Source organism: Lynx canadensis, chromosome C1 (genome assembly GCF_007474595.2).
Source record: "Lynx canadensis isolate LIC74 chromosome C1, mLynCan4.pri.v2, whole genome shotgun sequence".
NCBI lineage: Eukaryota > Metazoa > Chordata > Mammalia > Carnivora > Felidae > Lynx > Lynx canadensis.
In genome coordinates this window covers 185,180,480-185,195,083 of record NC_044310.1, presented here as the reverse complement: position 1 = coordinate 185,195,083, position 14,604 = coordinate 185,180,480, and the positions used below count along the sequence as shown (strand labels likewise).

The 14,604-nt window shown below is 49.7% G+C and overlaps 1 protein-coding gene across 1 annotated transcript in view; it reads left to right on the top strand.

The window, feature by feature from the left end:
• The first annotated feature begins 9,096 nt into the window (after positions 1 to 9,096).
• Positions 9,097 to 14,604, top strand: part of SATB2 (SATB homeobox 2) — a 203,128-nt gene continuing 197,620 nt past the window's right edge. The window contains exons 1-2 of the mRNA XM_030327422.2: positions 9,097 to 9,241; positions 10,469 to 10,696. Coding sequence (XP_030183282.1) covers positions 10,528 to 10,696 — 169 coding nt within the window. The 5' untranslated portion in view covers positions 9,097 to 9,241; positions 10,469 to 10,527. The remainder of the gene's footprint in view (positions 9,242 to 10,468; positions 10,697 to 14,604) is intronic.

Below are 14,604 nucleotides of genomic sequence, written 5' to 3'. Positions count from 1 at the left end.
ACTAGAACTCAGCCTGAGCAAATGGGAAGGGAAGTTGTCTGTAACCCTCTGGGAAAAGCGGGAAACGGGGCGTAAACACCCATAGCTCAAGGTTCATTCCCTCTTCAGCCAAGTGCCGACACCGTGGCGCGAGCTCAGGAAGCTAGACGAGGGTCAGGCGCTCCGGTCCCGTCAGCCCGCGGGTGCGGAGGAGAGCTTGGGGCAGTGGCGGCGTTGGCGCTGGGAAGGGCCGGCGGGACGCCATTCTCTGCCTGGGATGTGCAAAGGGCTAGGTCTATCTCCGAATAACTGGGCCTCCGGAAGTTACCTGGCAGAAAGCAACCCTCGAGCTGACTTTGAGTTTCTCAGTCTAAAACAAGACGAACTAAGGGGAGCTCATCGATTTTCTAAATAAAAGTGAAAAGGAGAAGTTCTCCATAATATGTAAACACTGAGGATGTGAGCGCACAGGTTTGGGTGTGTTCCTGGGAACTTGGGGAGCCGCCCCCTCTGCCCTCCACGGTTTGCAAACTTGAATTCTCATCGCTTTTCATTGACTAGCCTCTGACCCCCACAGTAATCTGATTCAGAAATACTCTTCATTTCGTTAGATTGACGTTGGCAGGCACTAGCTATGTTGTATCTGGTAGGGAATTTAAGTTCAGTTAGATTTGAGCTTAATGCTTTTCGAAAAAGTCTTTTAAGCGATTTTTTTAAACTTCCATACAGCTAATGAAAACACACATATCACTATACGATTGGAGAGAAACATGCTTAGATTGCTTTTAGATTTCTGAGATTTTGTATAGGCGCCAACAACTCCGTGGACACAGACAAATGGGCTATTTGCAGTTATTATTCATGAAAGTTCTTTTATATATTTAAGTTGAGGCATGGTTCCCAGGTGGAAAAATTCTTTACGACTAAAAACATGCTTTCAAAAAGGTTAGAAAATTGAACCAAAAATTTGGAATGCATGATAGTATAGAAGTCTTTACAGAGAACAACAGATATCACTACAATCCACCAGAATTCCAGGAGTGGAAGTCAAAATATAGTAAAAGTTGATTAAAATGCAAACTATTAGGGACGCATTGCAAATGTCTTTGTCACATCCAAAGGGAAAAAATCTTTAGAACCCTCCCTCCTTGTGCTGTACTTGTGTTGAGACGAATTGTTGTTAACATTTTTCTCTTCTGAAATAACAACAGTTCACCTTTCAAAACTCTTCACCACAGAGCGACAATGACGATTGTTCTCCAGGAGAAGAAGGACTTTTGAAACAAACAACTTCTTTCACATACTCACACTTGCACACCCCACACAAACGCACACACACACAGTTGCCGGGTTTTCTTAAACGTTGCTTTTGAATGAGAGAGAGAGAGAGAGAAGAGAAGAGGAGAGGAGAGAGAGACAGACTAGGAAACTCGAGCTTAGGTAACCAACGAACCCAATTACTAGGCTTTATTGATACTAAAAGGAAAAGTTCCCCTCGTAAAATTTCTCTGAGCTTATTAGTTATTTAAATCAGCCCCAGGGCTGGACGAGCGACGCCGCAGGCACCCACTGTCGGCTCCTGGAGGTGAGCAGACGGCGTCCGAGTCCTGACCCGCCGCCTCTCGCTCGGCACTTGGCACCGGGGGCAAAGGCAGGCGCAGCCCGCTGAGGTGAGCCACTTGGCACGAGTGCCGGGCCTGGCACGCTTGGAGATAGCTCCGCATGGCCTACGGGTATTAGGGTTTGGAAGCGAACAGGTAGCCAGTGATGAGGGTGCGGGTGAGCAGGCCAGGCGGACACGGAGCTCCGGAACTCAGCGAGCTGGCGGCGCGGCTCCGCGGCGGGTGCGGCTGGGCACCGGCCCCTGCGGCCCCCGCGACAGCGCGGTGTTTTCGCCGCGAGGCTGGAGTCCTGCAAGAGTGCGGCTGATGGCCGCCAGGCGTGACTGCTCGGGCCTCCAGGGCTCACCCCTATTTTGTGCGGGGCTCGGAGTTTTGTAATTGGACAGGCACCAGGTGAATTTGCACCTTTCCGGGTCGTTGTCCCTTTCAGTAGCTGGCAGTCCCCAAATTGTGTGTGCGTGCGCGCGTGTGAACAGTTGAATTTATTAAAAATAAGCCCCAGCCTACCCACTCAAGTCCTCTGAGCCCGACGTGGGGACTCTCAAATCCTGACGTAGCGCCGGGGCAGCTCGAGGTGATGCCTGGCTCTGCTGGGCTTGGCCGCGGGGCCCCCAGGCAAGGCACCGCGGGGCGGGGAAGAACCGAGCTCCAGAACACCAATGTCACGGACACCCGGGCGTTAACTCGGGGGTCAAGGCTTGACGGACTAAGAGGGTTTCCGTGGGGCTTCGTGAGATGGAGAGAACAGGCGAGTCACCAGCCCAGGAAACCCTCTAGGGTCCCCGCCACTCCAGACAGCTTTGGGCCGCCAAATAGACCGACTATCCGCTTCGTCCTCTGTCCCAGTAAGTGCTTGGCACCTCGGGTCCCGCAGCAGGCTTTCTCGCTCTCTCCCGCGCTGTTCGAGAGCAGCGCGGACCTAAGGTCGCTAAACGTCGCCGGAGCTGCTAGAGCTAGCTTGGGCCGCCTCGGACCCGGCTTCCTGGGCTGGCTGGCCCCGGCTAGGGGTGGGCGAGAATTTCAGCACACAGGCTGCCCAGCCTGCAGGCTGGGGTACGGGTGGGGCGCCGTGGCCTGGACTTTCCAGGTATGCTTTTTCATTACAAGGGGTTGGGGTGCCGAGGTTCTGCCTGGCGGGCGGGTGCTTGTGTAGGGTGGTCCGGGTTTGCCTGGGCCGGGGACCTGCCCATCCCCCCCTCCCCCCGCCGCATCCTTAACCTGTGGACTTGAGGCTACGCGGAAAGGCCGGCTCGGGAAAGCAGCGGGATGAACGGGCGCCGCAGGTTTCGGCCGCAGCCCACGCGGTGGCGCTGTCGGGAGAGGATGCCTTATCTCCGGTCTGGGACCCTGGCGTTGACCCGGGGTCCAGGGCGACGGGGCCGTAAGGACGAGTCGAGGTCGCGGGGTTCTTCGCCGCTACCTTGGGCCCCGGGATTAGAGATGGGGCAGACCCCTTTCTCCTCGCTCGGTGTTTCCAGAGAGAAAACGCAGCGAGTCTGGAGCGGGATTCCGGGCTCAAACCCAGGCCGCCCGGGGGTGGGGGCGGGGCGGCAGCCGCAGCTCCTTTAGCGTTTCGTGTTGTCCCCCCTTGCCTTGTTCCCGGTCGTTTAAAGTCGATTTCTATTTTTAAAAAACTAGATTAGCGGGGCAGTCATTCTCTCCTTGAGATGCTGCAGGAGATCCAGCTATTAAGCTCTTGACTCTGAAAAAGAGTGAAAGGATTCAAGAGCTCGGGGGCGTTGTCTTGTGTCGCTGGAGTTGTGCTCGGAGCCCGCAGGCCCTCCGCCTTCCCGGGCCTCTCAACCCGCGGCCGCGGAGGAAGCACTTCCACACCTCCAAACCAAAGTCTCCCTTACCTTCAAGACAAGTCCCTTCGCTTTCCTCACCCGGGGCAGGCGGTGCCCACCCCCGACGCGTTCTCCCACCCCCGACATTTGGGGCCTCAGTGCACAGAGCTCCCAGTCCTCGCCTGAGGCAGCTCCAGGGCAGACCTTCGCGTGTCCCCTCCCGCCCTCTGGGCCTCTGCATTGTCTGTTCCCGATTCCGGATCCTCCGACCTCCTGGGTGCTCAGCTCACCATCTAACACAAACTAGTTGCCCAACACCCATCCCCAACCAGTCTTCTCCCTGGGACGCTTCTCTCCGCCGGGCCGCAGGGACTCGTTCCTTTGAGGATGGGAGCAGGACCTTCACCACCCCTACCTTAGGCGGCCCGACGGCTTCCGCACCGCTCCGCCCCCGCCCAGGCCCCAGAGCTGCTGCGGGAGCCAGGAGTAATTTATCTTTGCCTGGCGCGGGTTGGGATTGCCCGGCTCTGATGCCAAAGAGGAAGGCGTGCGGATAACGAAGTAAGTGTCCCCCGCCCCCTGCGCTCTGGTCAGTCCCCAGACGCCCCGGAGCAGTCTGGGAAAGGGCTCGAGCCCACCCTAGTTGATCTGCTCTTCTAGGCGCATTCCCCTGGGGCGTTCTGGCCTCGGGCCCTAGTCCCCTTGGCACATCCAGTTTCCAATCCAAGCCTGGGGCAGTTATGCGGTTCGTGAAAATGTTGGTCGCCCAACTCTCCCCGGACAGTCCGCGGCGGAAATTGGCTTCAGAACTGATGTGGGCTTCATTTGAGAGAAACGATTCCCTCCCGCCCTCCTCTCGCCCCCAGCAGAGCAAGCCCGGGTTGGGGGGGGGGGGGCCCGCAGGGGGGCGGGAGAGGCAGGCCTGCGTGGGTTCCTAGGAGCCATAGAAGGCTTTCGACGCTGGCAATTCCCGTAGAGCTTTGCCTGTGTGTGCGAGAATGGAGGAGAAACGCGGCACAACTTCCCCGTGTTCTCTAAGAAGCAGCGCAACGCCGGGAGGGCCTCTTTGCCAGGGTGACCAGACCTGAAATCCAGGAGGCCTGGTGATGGATGCTGGGCCCTCAGAGGTCTGGGTAGTCCGGCCGAGAGCCGGTGTCCCATGCCGGGCAGCCGGCACCCTCTGCCCGGGCAGTCGGGCCTAGGCCGTCCTGAACGGTCATTGGGGAAGGAAGATTGGCCAGAGTCAAGAGCTAGCGCAGTAGAAACCTCGGTGTGGAGAGAGAGAGAAATCAAGAAATGTCAGTAAAAGTGCAGGCCATAAAAGGAGAAGAAAGGCCTGACAAGAGATAGAGAGAAAAGGGGAGAACATGGAAATTAGAAAAAACATGCATATTTAAGCCCAGCGCATAAAGATCCGTTGATTTTTAAAATAACAAATCTCTGTGTGATTATGAAAGACAGGCGACCTTTGACTAAATGACATATGAAAAAATTGGGGGTGGGGGAGGAGAGGGGAAGACGTGGTAGTAGATTCCTGACAAAAAACGTCAGTGAGAAGCAAGTTGAGGGATAAAAATGTCCCCCAACGTGAACTTTATGGTTTGAGCACTGGAGCAAACTATCTGTGCACAAATGCGTTTTGGATAAAATTATTTTTAAAAAAAGTAATGAAAACCAATTCTTTTGAGTGTGATTTTGTTTAAAAAATGTTTGGAAGTAAACTACTTGAGGAATATAAAACGAAACCAAACAAAACTTTTGAATCATAATTTATTTAGTTTTAAAAAGTGGAAAATTTTAGCAAAAGATAAAAACGTTATTTAAAATTTCTTATTGTAAAAATTAAACATGCTGAAAATAATTGCTTACTTCAGTCGAAATTAGGTCAATACAAAAATCGTGCAGTAAAAAGCTTATGTAATTTGAAACAGAAAAGGCCTTTATTAGGGACAAAACTCAAGGGGAAAAAAAACCCCCGCACACGGGGCATGTATCACAAAACTTCCTAGAATTCTTTTTTTTAATTGAAAGAAATTTGTAAAACGTGTTACTAAATATAAATCTACAAATATTCAAAATACATTTCTAGTAATAACCCATAGTTTTTGGTATTTTCCTTTATGTTAAATGCACCTTTATATGCGTTGAGTTCTTTTGCCCAAAATGATAGCTTTGTTCATTATCAAAAACGGACAAGAAGAAACTCCACTAATGAGAAAATTAATTTAAAAAGGGTGCAGAATCTGAAAACAAACTAGCCACAATGTACATTTAATTGTACTTAATTGTATACTTTATTTAAATCACCCTTCTCAGGGGTTTAATAATTTAGAATCAATAGTTCCTTTCAAAACATAATAAAATATTTACGCTTTATAAAATATTAACCCATTAACAATACCGCTGTGTTGTTTATGAGTGTGACTGAAGTCTCCTACTCATGCTGTTGACATAAGCATGTGAGGTTAGCGAAGTGATCCTTCGCAAAATGTAAATGAAGATCTTCAGACAGTGGTGTTTATAAAATAGCTCATTAATGACTTAAGATTGAATCGCTCCAACCATTCGCATCATCAGATATAATAATAGTGACGAATCAGACAGGAAAGATCCTGGCTAAACCATTTGCATTTTTTTTTTCCAGAAGTACTGAAGTCCTAATATCACCATTTCTTCTAAGTTCCTGGACACTGATCCGGAGGAGGATTCTGCAGTTCAACACCAAGGTAAGGAAAGAAACAGCATTATTATCGTTGTTAAGATATTTGTAAGAATTGCGTCTTTCCCCATTTTGAAAATGGGCTCAAACTCTGACAGTGGTAGTTGTTTTTTGCAAAACCCCCTTCCCATTCCGACGTGAAACTACAGATTAAAAAAAAAAAAGTTTGTTGATCAAACTTACAGTTTGTTTCTTTGCAGCCAAAAACCTTTTAGCTACCACGAGTTGGTTTACTCGAGCCACTTTGTTCTCACAGACTTCGAATTGTGCATTTTCTCTAACCCGTTCGCTCAGGGAAGTGGGGGAGATGGGATTTGGGGAATAAAAAGCAGGGAAAAGAAAATGCTCCCTAAAACTCCCAGGGTGGCTCCCCGAAGATTTACTATCAAGCCTCACTTCCTTTCTCGGCTGGGCTCCGACAGCCTCCCGGGTCGCCTAGGACTCCTTTGGAACTTGGTGGGCGGCGCCTGGGTGCGGGATTCTCCGGGATCTGGGCGTTGAGACAGAGGCCGGGGCAGGTTTAGTTTCTGGGACCCTTTCTCTTCCAGAGGCTCCCGCGCCTCCCAGGCCTCTGCTTTTGAGGGAATGGCTGCGCGCACGCCGCCCACCGGGTAGGTGCGGCGAGTGGACGGCGGCCTACCTCCGGGCACACTAGGCTGACGCGGCTTCCCCCTGTCTGTGCACCAGCCCAAGATTTCCAGAATTACCACCCGAGCGCGTTTCCCAAAAACGAATTTAGTTTGGCCCTCTGGCGCCGCCGTACAGCCAACACTTCTTAAGGGGGACTGGCGGCTCAGGCAGCGAGATGGTTGGGAGTCCTCCGGGTCCGGGGGTTTAGGTAGGAGACACAAGGTGTGCGGTAGGGATTGGCGGTGCCGCCAGCAGAGGGGCTTCACTGGCCTCAAGGCGGGCGGGGACGCGTCCTCATTTTCCCGCCACAGGTCCGGACTGCGAGTGTAAGCCGGCGCCCGAGGCGGCTTGCGGGGGCTGCGGCCCCTGCCCACGTGCTTTTCTTTAAGGAGGTCCCGCGCCCAAGCGGGACCTCAGGGACAAAAGCGCGGACGGAGCTCGGCCTGCTCGGCTAGTGCTCGCGCCACCTTAAATGAACACCGCGGCTGGAGTCGGGCTGCGGGCGGCTGCGGCCGCGGGAGTCGGCAAAAGTTTGTGGCTCAGTTACACCTTCGCGGGACCTGCTGTGGACGCCCCCGCGCGGCCTCCCCCGGGACGAGGAGACCGGGTCCTCACCGCACACTCTGCCCGCGCTCGAAGCCTAGTGCCTGAGCCGCCTGGGGTCCCAGGAGTCCCAGACCCGCAGCCGGAGGACAGGCAGCCCCACCGCCCTCACTGCCTCCGCGTCACGGCCTCCAGGCGGCCCGGGCTGAGCTCCTCGAGATGTCGCCGGCGCTGCGAGCGCTCCAGGGACGTCATCCAGGGATGCCCCCCGCCCTGCGCCCCCCACGCAGCCCCCTCTCCTGTCCCACCCGCAGCCCGGCGGGCAGTGCTGGTACTCCTGCCACTCAGGACACCCGGGCTATTGTTCTGGACCCACAGCCGCGTCGGCTCTGAGAGAGAAGCGGCCTTCCCCGCGCGTGCGGCGGCGCGGCGGGCCCGGACGGCCGGCTCTGCGCGAAGGGGGAGCTCACAGGCATCGGGAAAAGTTGCTCGGAGGGGCGGAGGCGGTGGGTGGTGGGCGGAGGCGGTGGGTGGGGGAGGCGATAGCCCTCCTATCTCCAAAGTCGAAAGTACTCCGCGCAGTTAGCCGAACCGGGAGCCGAGGCAGCCGTGGTTGCCTACTGCGCGTCGGTCTGCGCCTCCGCCGGGAAACGAGGCAACCAGCGCCTGCCGTGTCGCCGCCGCCTCCGCGCCGGGACGAGTGCGCCTCGGGGCTGGGCGAGGCGGCCGCGCCCTGGACCCGCCACAAGGAGGAGGACCAGACCCGAGCCCCAGCGCCCGCCTGCACCCGGGCGCACCCACCGGCCTCGGCCACCGCCTCGCGCGGCACTCGGTTCTCTGCCATCGGTCCTCTGCCGCCCGACGCGCGCGGTCCTCGCCCCACCTCTCTGCCACCGCCGACTCTCCCCTTCCTTCTCTACCCTCCTCCCTGCCTCCCACCCGCCCCTCGCCAGTCCCTTCTGCCTCCTCCGCAGCCCCGCCGCTGTTTGGGTCGCCGGGCTCACAGCGATTGATTGATTGATGTTTAATTTCCTGCCAGGCGGGGCCCCCCTCCCCCCGCAACCTCCCCAGCCCTCCTCCCCGCCCCCCACTCTCCTCCTTCATTGCGGTGGACCAGTCTGGCTTGGGTTTAGATCTTTCCCCCCCAACCTCCATCCCGAAATAACCCAGAGACTTCCCCTACCCCCACCCCAAATTATTATTTTGAAGGCGCTAGATTTGGGGACGGAAAGGGGGAGGGGGAGAAATCGGAAACCGAGGACAACCCAAAAGGACTCACTTTGCCTGATGACTCAACGCAACTAATAATCATCTCCCTCTCAGTGTATCTCTCTCTGCGGCTTGTCAGTGAGTCCGGCTCCGGCTGCTGGCGGCGGCGGCCGAGAGGGGAGAGGCTGGAGGTGACAGCTTGGGCAGCCGCCGCGTTTCCTCCCGCGCGCGGTCCCGGGTCCCTGCGCCTTCTTGGCTCTGGGTGACACCGGCCCTAAGGCTCCGGCCGCGCCTCCTCGCGAACTAGCAGACCTGCGAAGCGGCAGCACCGGCCCGCCTCCGCCTCCTCCCAGTCCTCAGCCCTTTCTCTCCAGAACGGGTCTCCTTCCCGAAGGTGTGAAAAGGCTTTTTCAGCCTCCTTCCCTCTTTTCCCCTCCTCCGCCGTCTCCTCCCCCGCTCGCTCGGGTGCCCCTTTGGAGGAACCCTCCTTTCCCTCTCCTCCTCCTCCCCCTACCCCCCTCCCCCCCCCCCCATCATCATCATCATAACAACCATCTCTGCACTAGAAGACACCCTGACCCAGGACCTTAAACGTTAGGACCTGGGAAAGAGGAAAAGGGGAAGGAGTAAAGAGGAAAGAAGACTAGGAGAACACTGCAAGGCGACGCACCAGAAACTTTCCACCCTGGATTCTCTACTTTTGCTCCATGGACAGAGCCTCAGCCAGCCAAGTTACAGACAGACCGTGAGCAGTAAGTACGCCGGGCGAGGACTCCCACTCCAAGCTCGGGAGTTCGGGGAAAGCCCCGGGTCCGGCTAAGTTCCCTCCCGGCAGCGTTCGCCCTCTCGGACAGCGTAGCAGAGGGAGTAGGGCAGCCCTTCCGCTCTGTCTCTGCATCTTTCGCGTCTCTCCTCTCACCTCCCCTCTGCCACCCCCACCATGTCTCCTTGACACGCGGCTTCTCCCACGGCGAGACCGCCCGCGAGGATTCCTAGCGCACTTTGTTGTGCAGGGTTCCTGCTTCTCAGGGATGTCAGTGACAATGTGAGTGCAGTTTCATCAGGTGTTTCCTCCTCTTCTGCCGCCCCCCCCCCTCCAAATCCAGGGGTGCCGAGATCTGCGGGTTCCTTGAGGAGCGCGCTGCCAGCCAAGAGACCCAGAGGAAAACTTTTTGGAGAAAATTTTAAATTGGGGTTGATGAAGGTTGCTTCTTAACCTAATAATTTAGATGCTTTTTGCTTTTGTGTTTTATGCTGAAGAGCTTTTTAAAAAATCACTTAGGATCGGAAGAAGATAAGAACATTCCAAAATAATGATTGTAGCCCCCCTTCATTGTGATGAAGGTTATTCTGGAGAGTATTCTGGTGAATACCTCCAAATGTTTTGGGATGCTTATTAATGTGGAATGAGGGTTGGTTTCGTGCAAAGTGTGTTTGTGTCTCAAGACTTGCTCGGTAAAGATAAAAAGCAGGGATTCAAGGAGTCCTTAAGGCAGGCCTTTGGCTCCTAACCCGCCATTCACGGCACATTCATCATGTGGTTAGTTCGGTTTCTTACGGACTTGTGTACATCCCCTATCCCTTCCTCGAGTGGGTGAGATGCCTTTTTATGAAGTTCACTTCTTCTGCAACCCTGACCCCCGCACGGCGAGGCTGTCTCATCTGAGAACGGCGTATGCCAAACCTGTCCCAATGAATGGGCCACTTCTGGGCGTCCCTGGGCGCTGGCCTGGTAACCGTCACCGAGGGCTAACTTCTGGAGAGCAACTGGGCAGTGTCGCTGCACCTCGAGCTTCCTTTGGCCGCCCAGTGTAAGGTGGGGACCCGCTTCCCGGCTCGGGCCCCTCGGGCAGCGTGGGAGGAAGTTTGTGTGGCTTGGTGCAGCGCTCTGCCACTGGCCTGAACGTCTATCACGTGTGTGAGCGGTTTTCCCTCTTTTTTTTTCCCTCCCCCTTCCCTCCCCCCCGCCCCCTCCCTAGGTCCCTGCGCGTTTTATTGCGACCTGCCGGTGGGAACTTTGTCTCCGAGTCGGAGCAGCATGGAGCGGCGGAGCGAGAGCCCGTGTCTGCGGGACAGCCCCGACCGGCGGAGCGGCAGCCCCGACGTCAAGGGGCCTCCCCCGGTGAAGGTGGCCCGGCTGGAGCAGAACGGCAGCCCCATGGGAGCCCGCGGGAGGCCCAACGGCGCCGTGGCCAAGGCCGTGGGAGGTAACAGCCCGGAGCGGGGAGGCGCGCGCAGCCCCGCGGCCCGGCGATAATGGCCCGGGTGTCAGGGTTCAGGTTGATTAGGCGCTGTCGCGGTGTAGGATTACAGGAAGTGAATTCCAGGTTGCCAAATAATGCCCCCGTCGCCTCTCATCTGCAACTGGTAGCTTCATGTAGAGTTAAAACAAGAAAGTGGTTTACCCAGAGGGTGGCATTTTTTGGGCACTTTGCCACTGTGTGCTGAGGTGTTGGCAGGTTTATGTCACAGCCAGCTAACTGTTTCTAGATTTTCCTAGAGAGCTTTTTAGTGATTTAACTCTTTTGCTTTGCCTCAGAGTATCTGTTGTAGAGATGAAGTTGAGGTGCGATCGCTTTTGTGGACTAGTCTTTAATGCCCAGGAGCAGGAGTGCTGGTGTTACTTTGTAGTTAGGACAGTCCTTCGAGATAAATTAGTAACAACTGGGAATATTTCCTGCCACAGTTCAAGTGGGAAATAAAGAAGCATCATGAAATCTGCCAGGCCCTTAGAAGCTTTAAGGTCACCATTTTCTAAACAGTTTAAAGTCCTACGCGTTTGTAAGTTTGTTATGAATTACAGCAGAACAGGTAAAAAAAATAGCAAAGTAGTCCTAATGGCTACATGCTGTTTACCTTTCCAAGCATTTAATATTATTTAAAGAAAACTTTTTGGAGATTTTACTACTTAAACAACCACTTTCCTTTAATGTGGTCAGGAAAAATAATTTTATAAAGCGATATGTAAGAAAGTTAAATATTATTAAAATATGTTGAGGCTTATGTGCTGTTTGCTTAGTTGTTTTGGCATACAAAATGCACAGTTCAATATGGCATGCAGTTTTTTTGTGTTTGAGATAAATCACTAGTTTAAATCTTTTTTGCTTCTAGAGGTTTCCCCCCTAATATTTTCAGCAGTAGCTTACTTAACATAATTCTTTATATGAGCACACCTGAAATGATACAAAACCATGGCAAAACTTAGTGATAAACTCCAACCCCATGTTCTAAATAGCCATAGTCTGTATTTCAAAGTAAAGACTTAAGTCTAAACGTCCATACCTTTTAAAGAGTTAAAAGACATTTTATAAAATAACACGTTTCTATTTTTACTTAGTTTGCTATTATTATTTCTTCACCGTAGACATTCAGAATGGTTTGCCTTAGTTCCTTATATTATTCATCTCACTTGAGAAGCACCCATTCTCACAATTTTTAAAGCTTTAAAAAATGATTTGGCTATACATTGTGGCTTATGCGCCTTTTATTTTTAGGGGCTTAAAGATACACTTCGATGAAGCAAAAGAAAACTTGATAGCTGTGACCCACTTTTTAAAATTTGTGTTTATTGTGTTATCTTGAGACTGGAACAATAACTTCAGACTTTTTGTGACATATTTTAGTATATGCATATGAGAAAGAAAAATATATAGTAAATATGGTAAAACCAAGTGTAAGATGATACAAGTGCTGATACTATTTGATTGAAAAACTTGGAAATCATTGGAGGAGGAGATGTGTTCTCAAAGTGGCCTTATGCATAAAGAAAAAACTTGGACATAGACTTTTGGTTTCTTTCTGAAGACCTGCTAAAATTCACTGAATTGAAAGAAGTCTCTAAACATTTTAGAACGTAATTGTTAACAATTGTGATTCCTTAAAAAAAAAGTGTTTTCTTTATTCCTACATCATATTGAACTGTGAAAGAAACTCCCTAATTTTGTTGACCAGGAATACCTAAATTTAGTGTGACATAGTGGTAGCGTTTCTTATTTTCTGAGACTATAATTCACATTTGACCACTTATTATAAATCTGGTATAAAGTGAAATTAAGTCTTCAAGAGGAATAATAGGTTTGTTTCAACAAGCTGCTTTCGTCACTTTTACTGAGCTTTAATGTAGTAATATCAAAGGCCTTATTAGTTGCTTTCCAAAGTGAAAATAGAGATGGTATTAGCTTGTCTCAGTAAGTACTGTGTTTAATACTTAATAGTGAAGTGGTTAAAAGAGTTTACATATGGTGGGTTTTAAAAAAATTTATAGAGAAAGATTGTATTCTGTATAGCATAGTAGATTATTTAGAAAGATTTTAATTTAGAAACCTTTAAAATATAAAGACATAAAATTTTGACAGTGTAAAGTTTTTTATTGAATGTTAATTTTTTTGGAGGGGTTTAAGTTTATGTGGTTTCCTAATGTATGTTGAGCTGGTAACAATTTCATTTCTTTGTAACTTTTAATCATGTATATAGATGGGAGAATAGCAAAGCCTTTAAAAAAATTTAAAATTTTTAAAAATGTTTAAAATACATTTCTAGTTAGAAGTTCTTTGTCATTGAAAGACTTTTTTTTTTTTGAACAGGTTAAGTATAAAATAGATTATATTTCTATCACCCTACCTTCTTTTGTTTAAATTTTCTTTATGAAGCAATATAATAAACATAGACAACTACAAAATATTTATAGCTCTATATCATTTATTACCATTTTCAGATATATTGCAGTCTTGTCAATGTTATGGAGATGGTTTAAAAATAGGGCTCAAAATTTGATAGGACACATTTGTTAATCTTTAGTGATTCTCTTTCTTAAAAGCTTTCCCCCTAAAAATGGGGAGATCATTAAGTTAATTGGTTGCCCAATAATATGGCAGTTTATCTTCCTGCTTTTGATAAACAGTGAGGTGAATAAATGTTTCTGAATGCCTTAGTTGTAATAGTAAATTCTGTTGCCCTTATTCTACGGTTTTAGAGAGTTTGGTATGTTTTTTGGTGAGAATGTGTTTGTTAAAAAAAAATTATTTTAGTGTCTGGATTTGACTAGTTGAGGTGGCAGATACACTATCACAGTCCTCAAGGTTGCGTTTTAATAGGGGACTTAAAAGTTAGTGTGCTGTTTACAATGTGGTTAGCTTTAGAAGACTATTAGAACATAGATCAGTTTTGCTTTGTCTTTCCAACACCTTCTAGGATGTGTTTGTTCTTATCTAAGTTATGTTTTAAAGCATGTATGTAATAAAATAAGTGCTCAGATGTGTATGACACTCAGCTTTTATAGAAAGTCCCTAGGCAAAAAAAAAAAAAAAAAAAAAAAAAAAAAAAAAAAAAAAAAAGGCTAATATCTCTTTAAAAAACATAGGAAGGCTGGGAGAGAGTTTAGAGCAAGCAAGAGCACCGTGGTGTTGACAGCTTTATATCCCTGCTGGGTAACATTCACTTACTAGAATTGGCGTCCCCTCTCAGCTAGTAATTCACTCCATAAGGATTTTGAAAAAGGATGATTAATGGTGGGGAAATTTATATTTGTGAAATTGTTGATTAAAACTTACAGATCTATTTGAAGATTTAGAAAAAGAAAAGATTATTAAGGGTGACAAAAATAAGAATCAGATGATCCTTTTTGCCACCATTAACATAAGTACCTAAAAGGTTCTGCTGTGTGTAATGCTTCAGCCACGAAACCTACAGCATAAAATGAAAGTGATGCCAATCAAGTTTGCAGAGGAAGCGAAGCTCTCTGCTTTCCTCCTGGACTGCTGAAAGGCTCTGGCCAGTTGTGCTTTAATAGCAATAAATTATTGTGCTTCATTCATTGTTAACACAAGCATTTTCATTTTTAAATGTTTGGCTTAAAGAAAAACTTTCAGACAGCTTTATTTAAACTGAATGAACAGCGCTTGAGTATACCAGATGGTGTATTTGCTGATAGGAGGCATTAAACATCAGAAATCTTTTTGATATTTTTCATTTTCCTATGAATTTTGATCATTTTTTTTTTTGGTGTTAAATGTTCTAGGCTTTTGGGGGGAAAATGTTTGAACACCGTGAATATCTTTTAGAGATAGTTGCTGTTTTTTGAAAAAATTTCCTTTTTTTTTTCCTGAAAAATAATTTG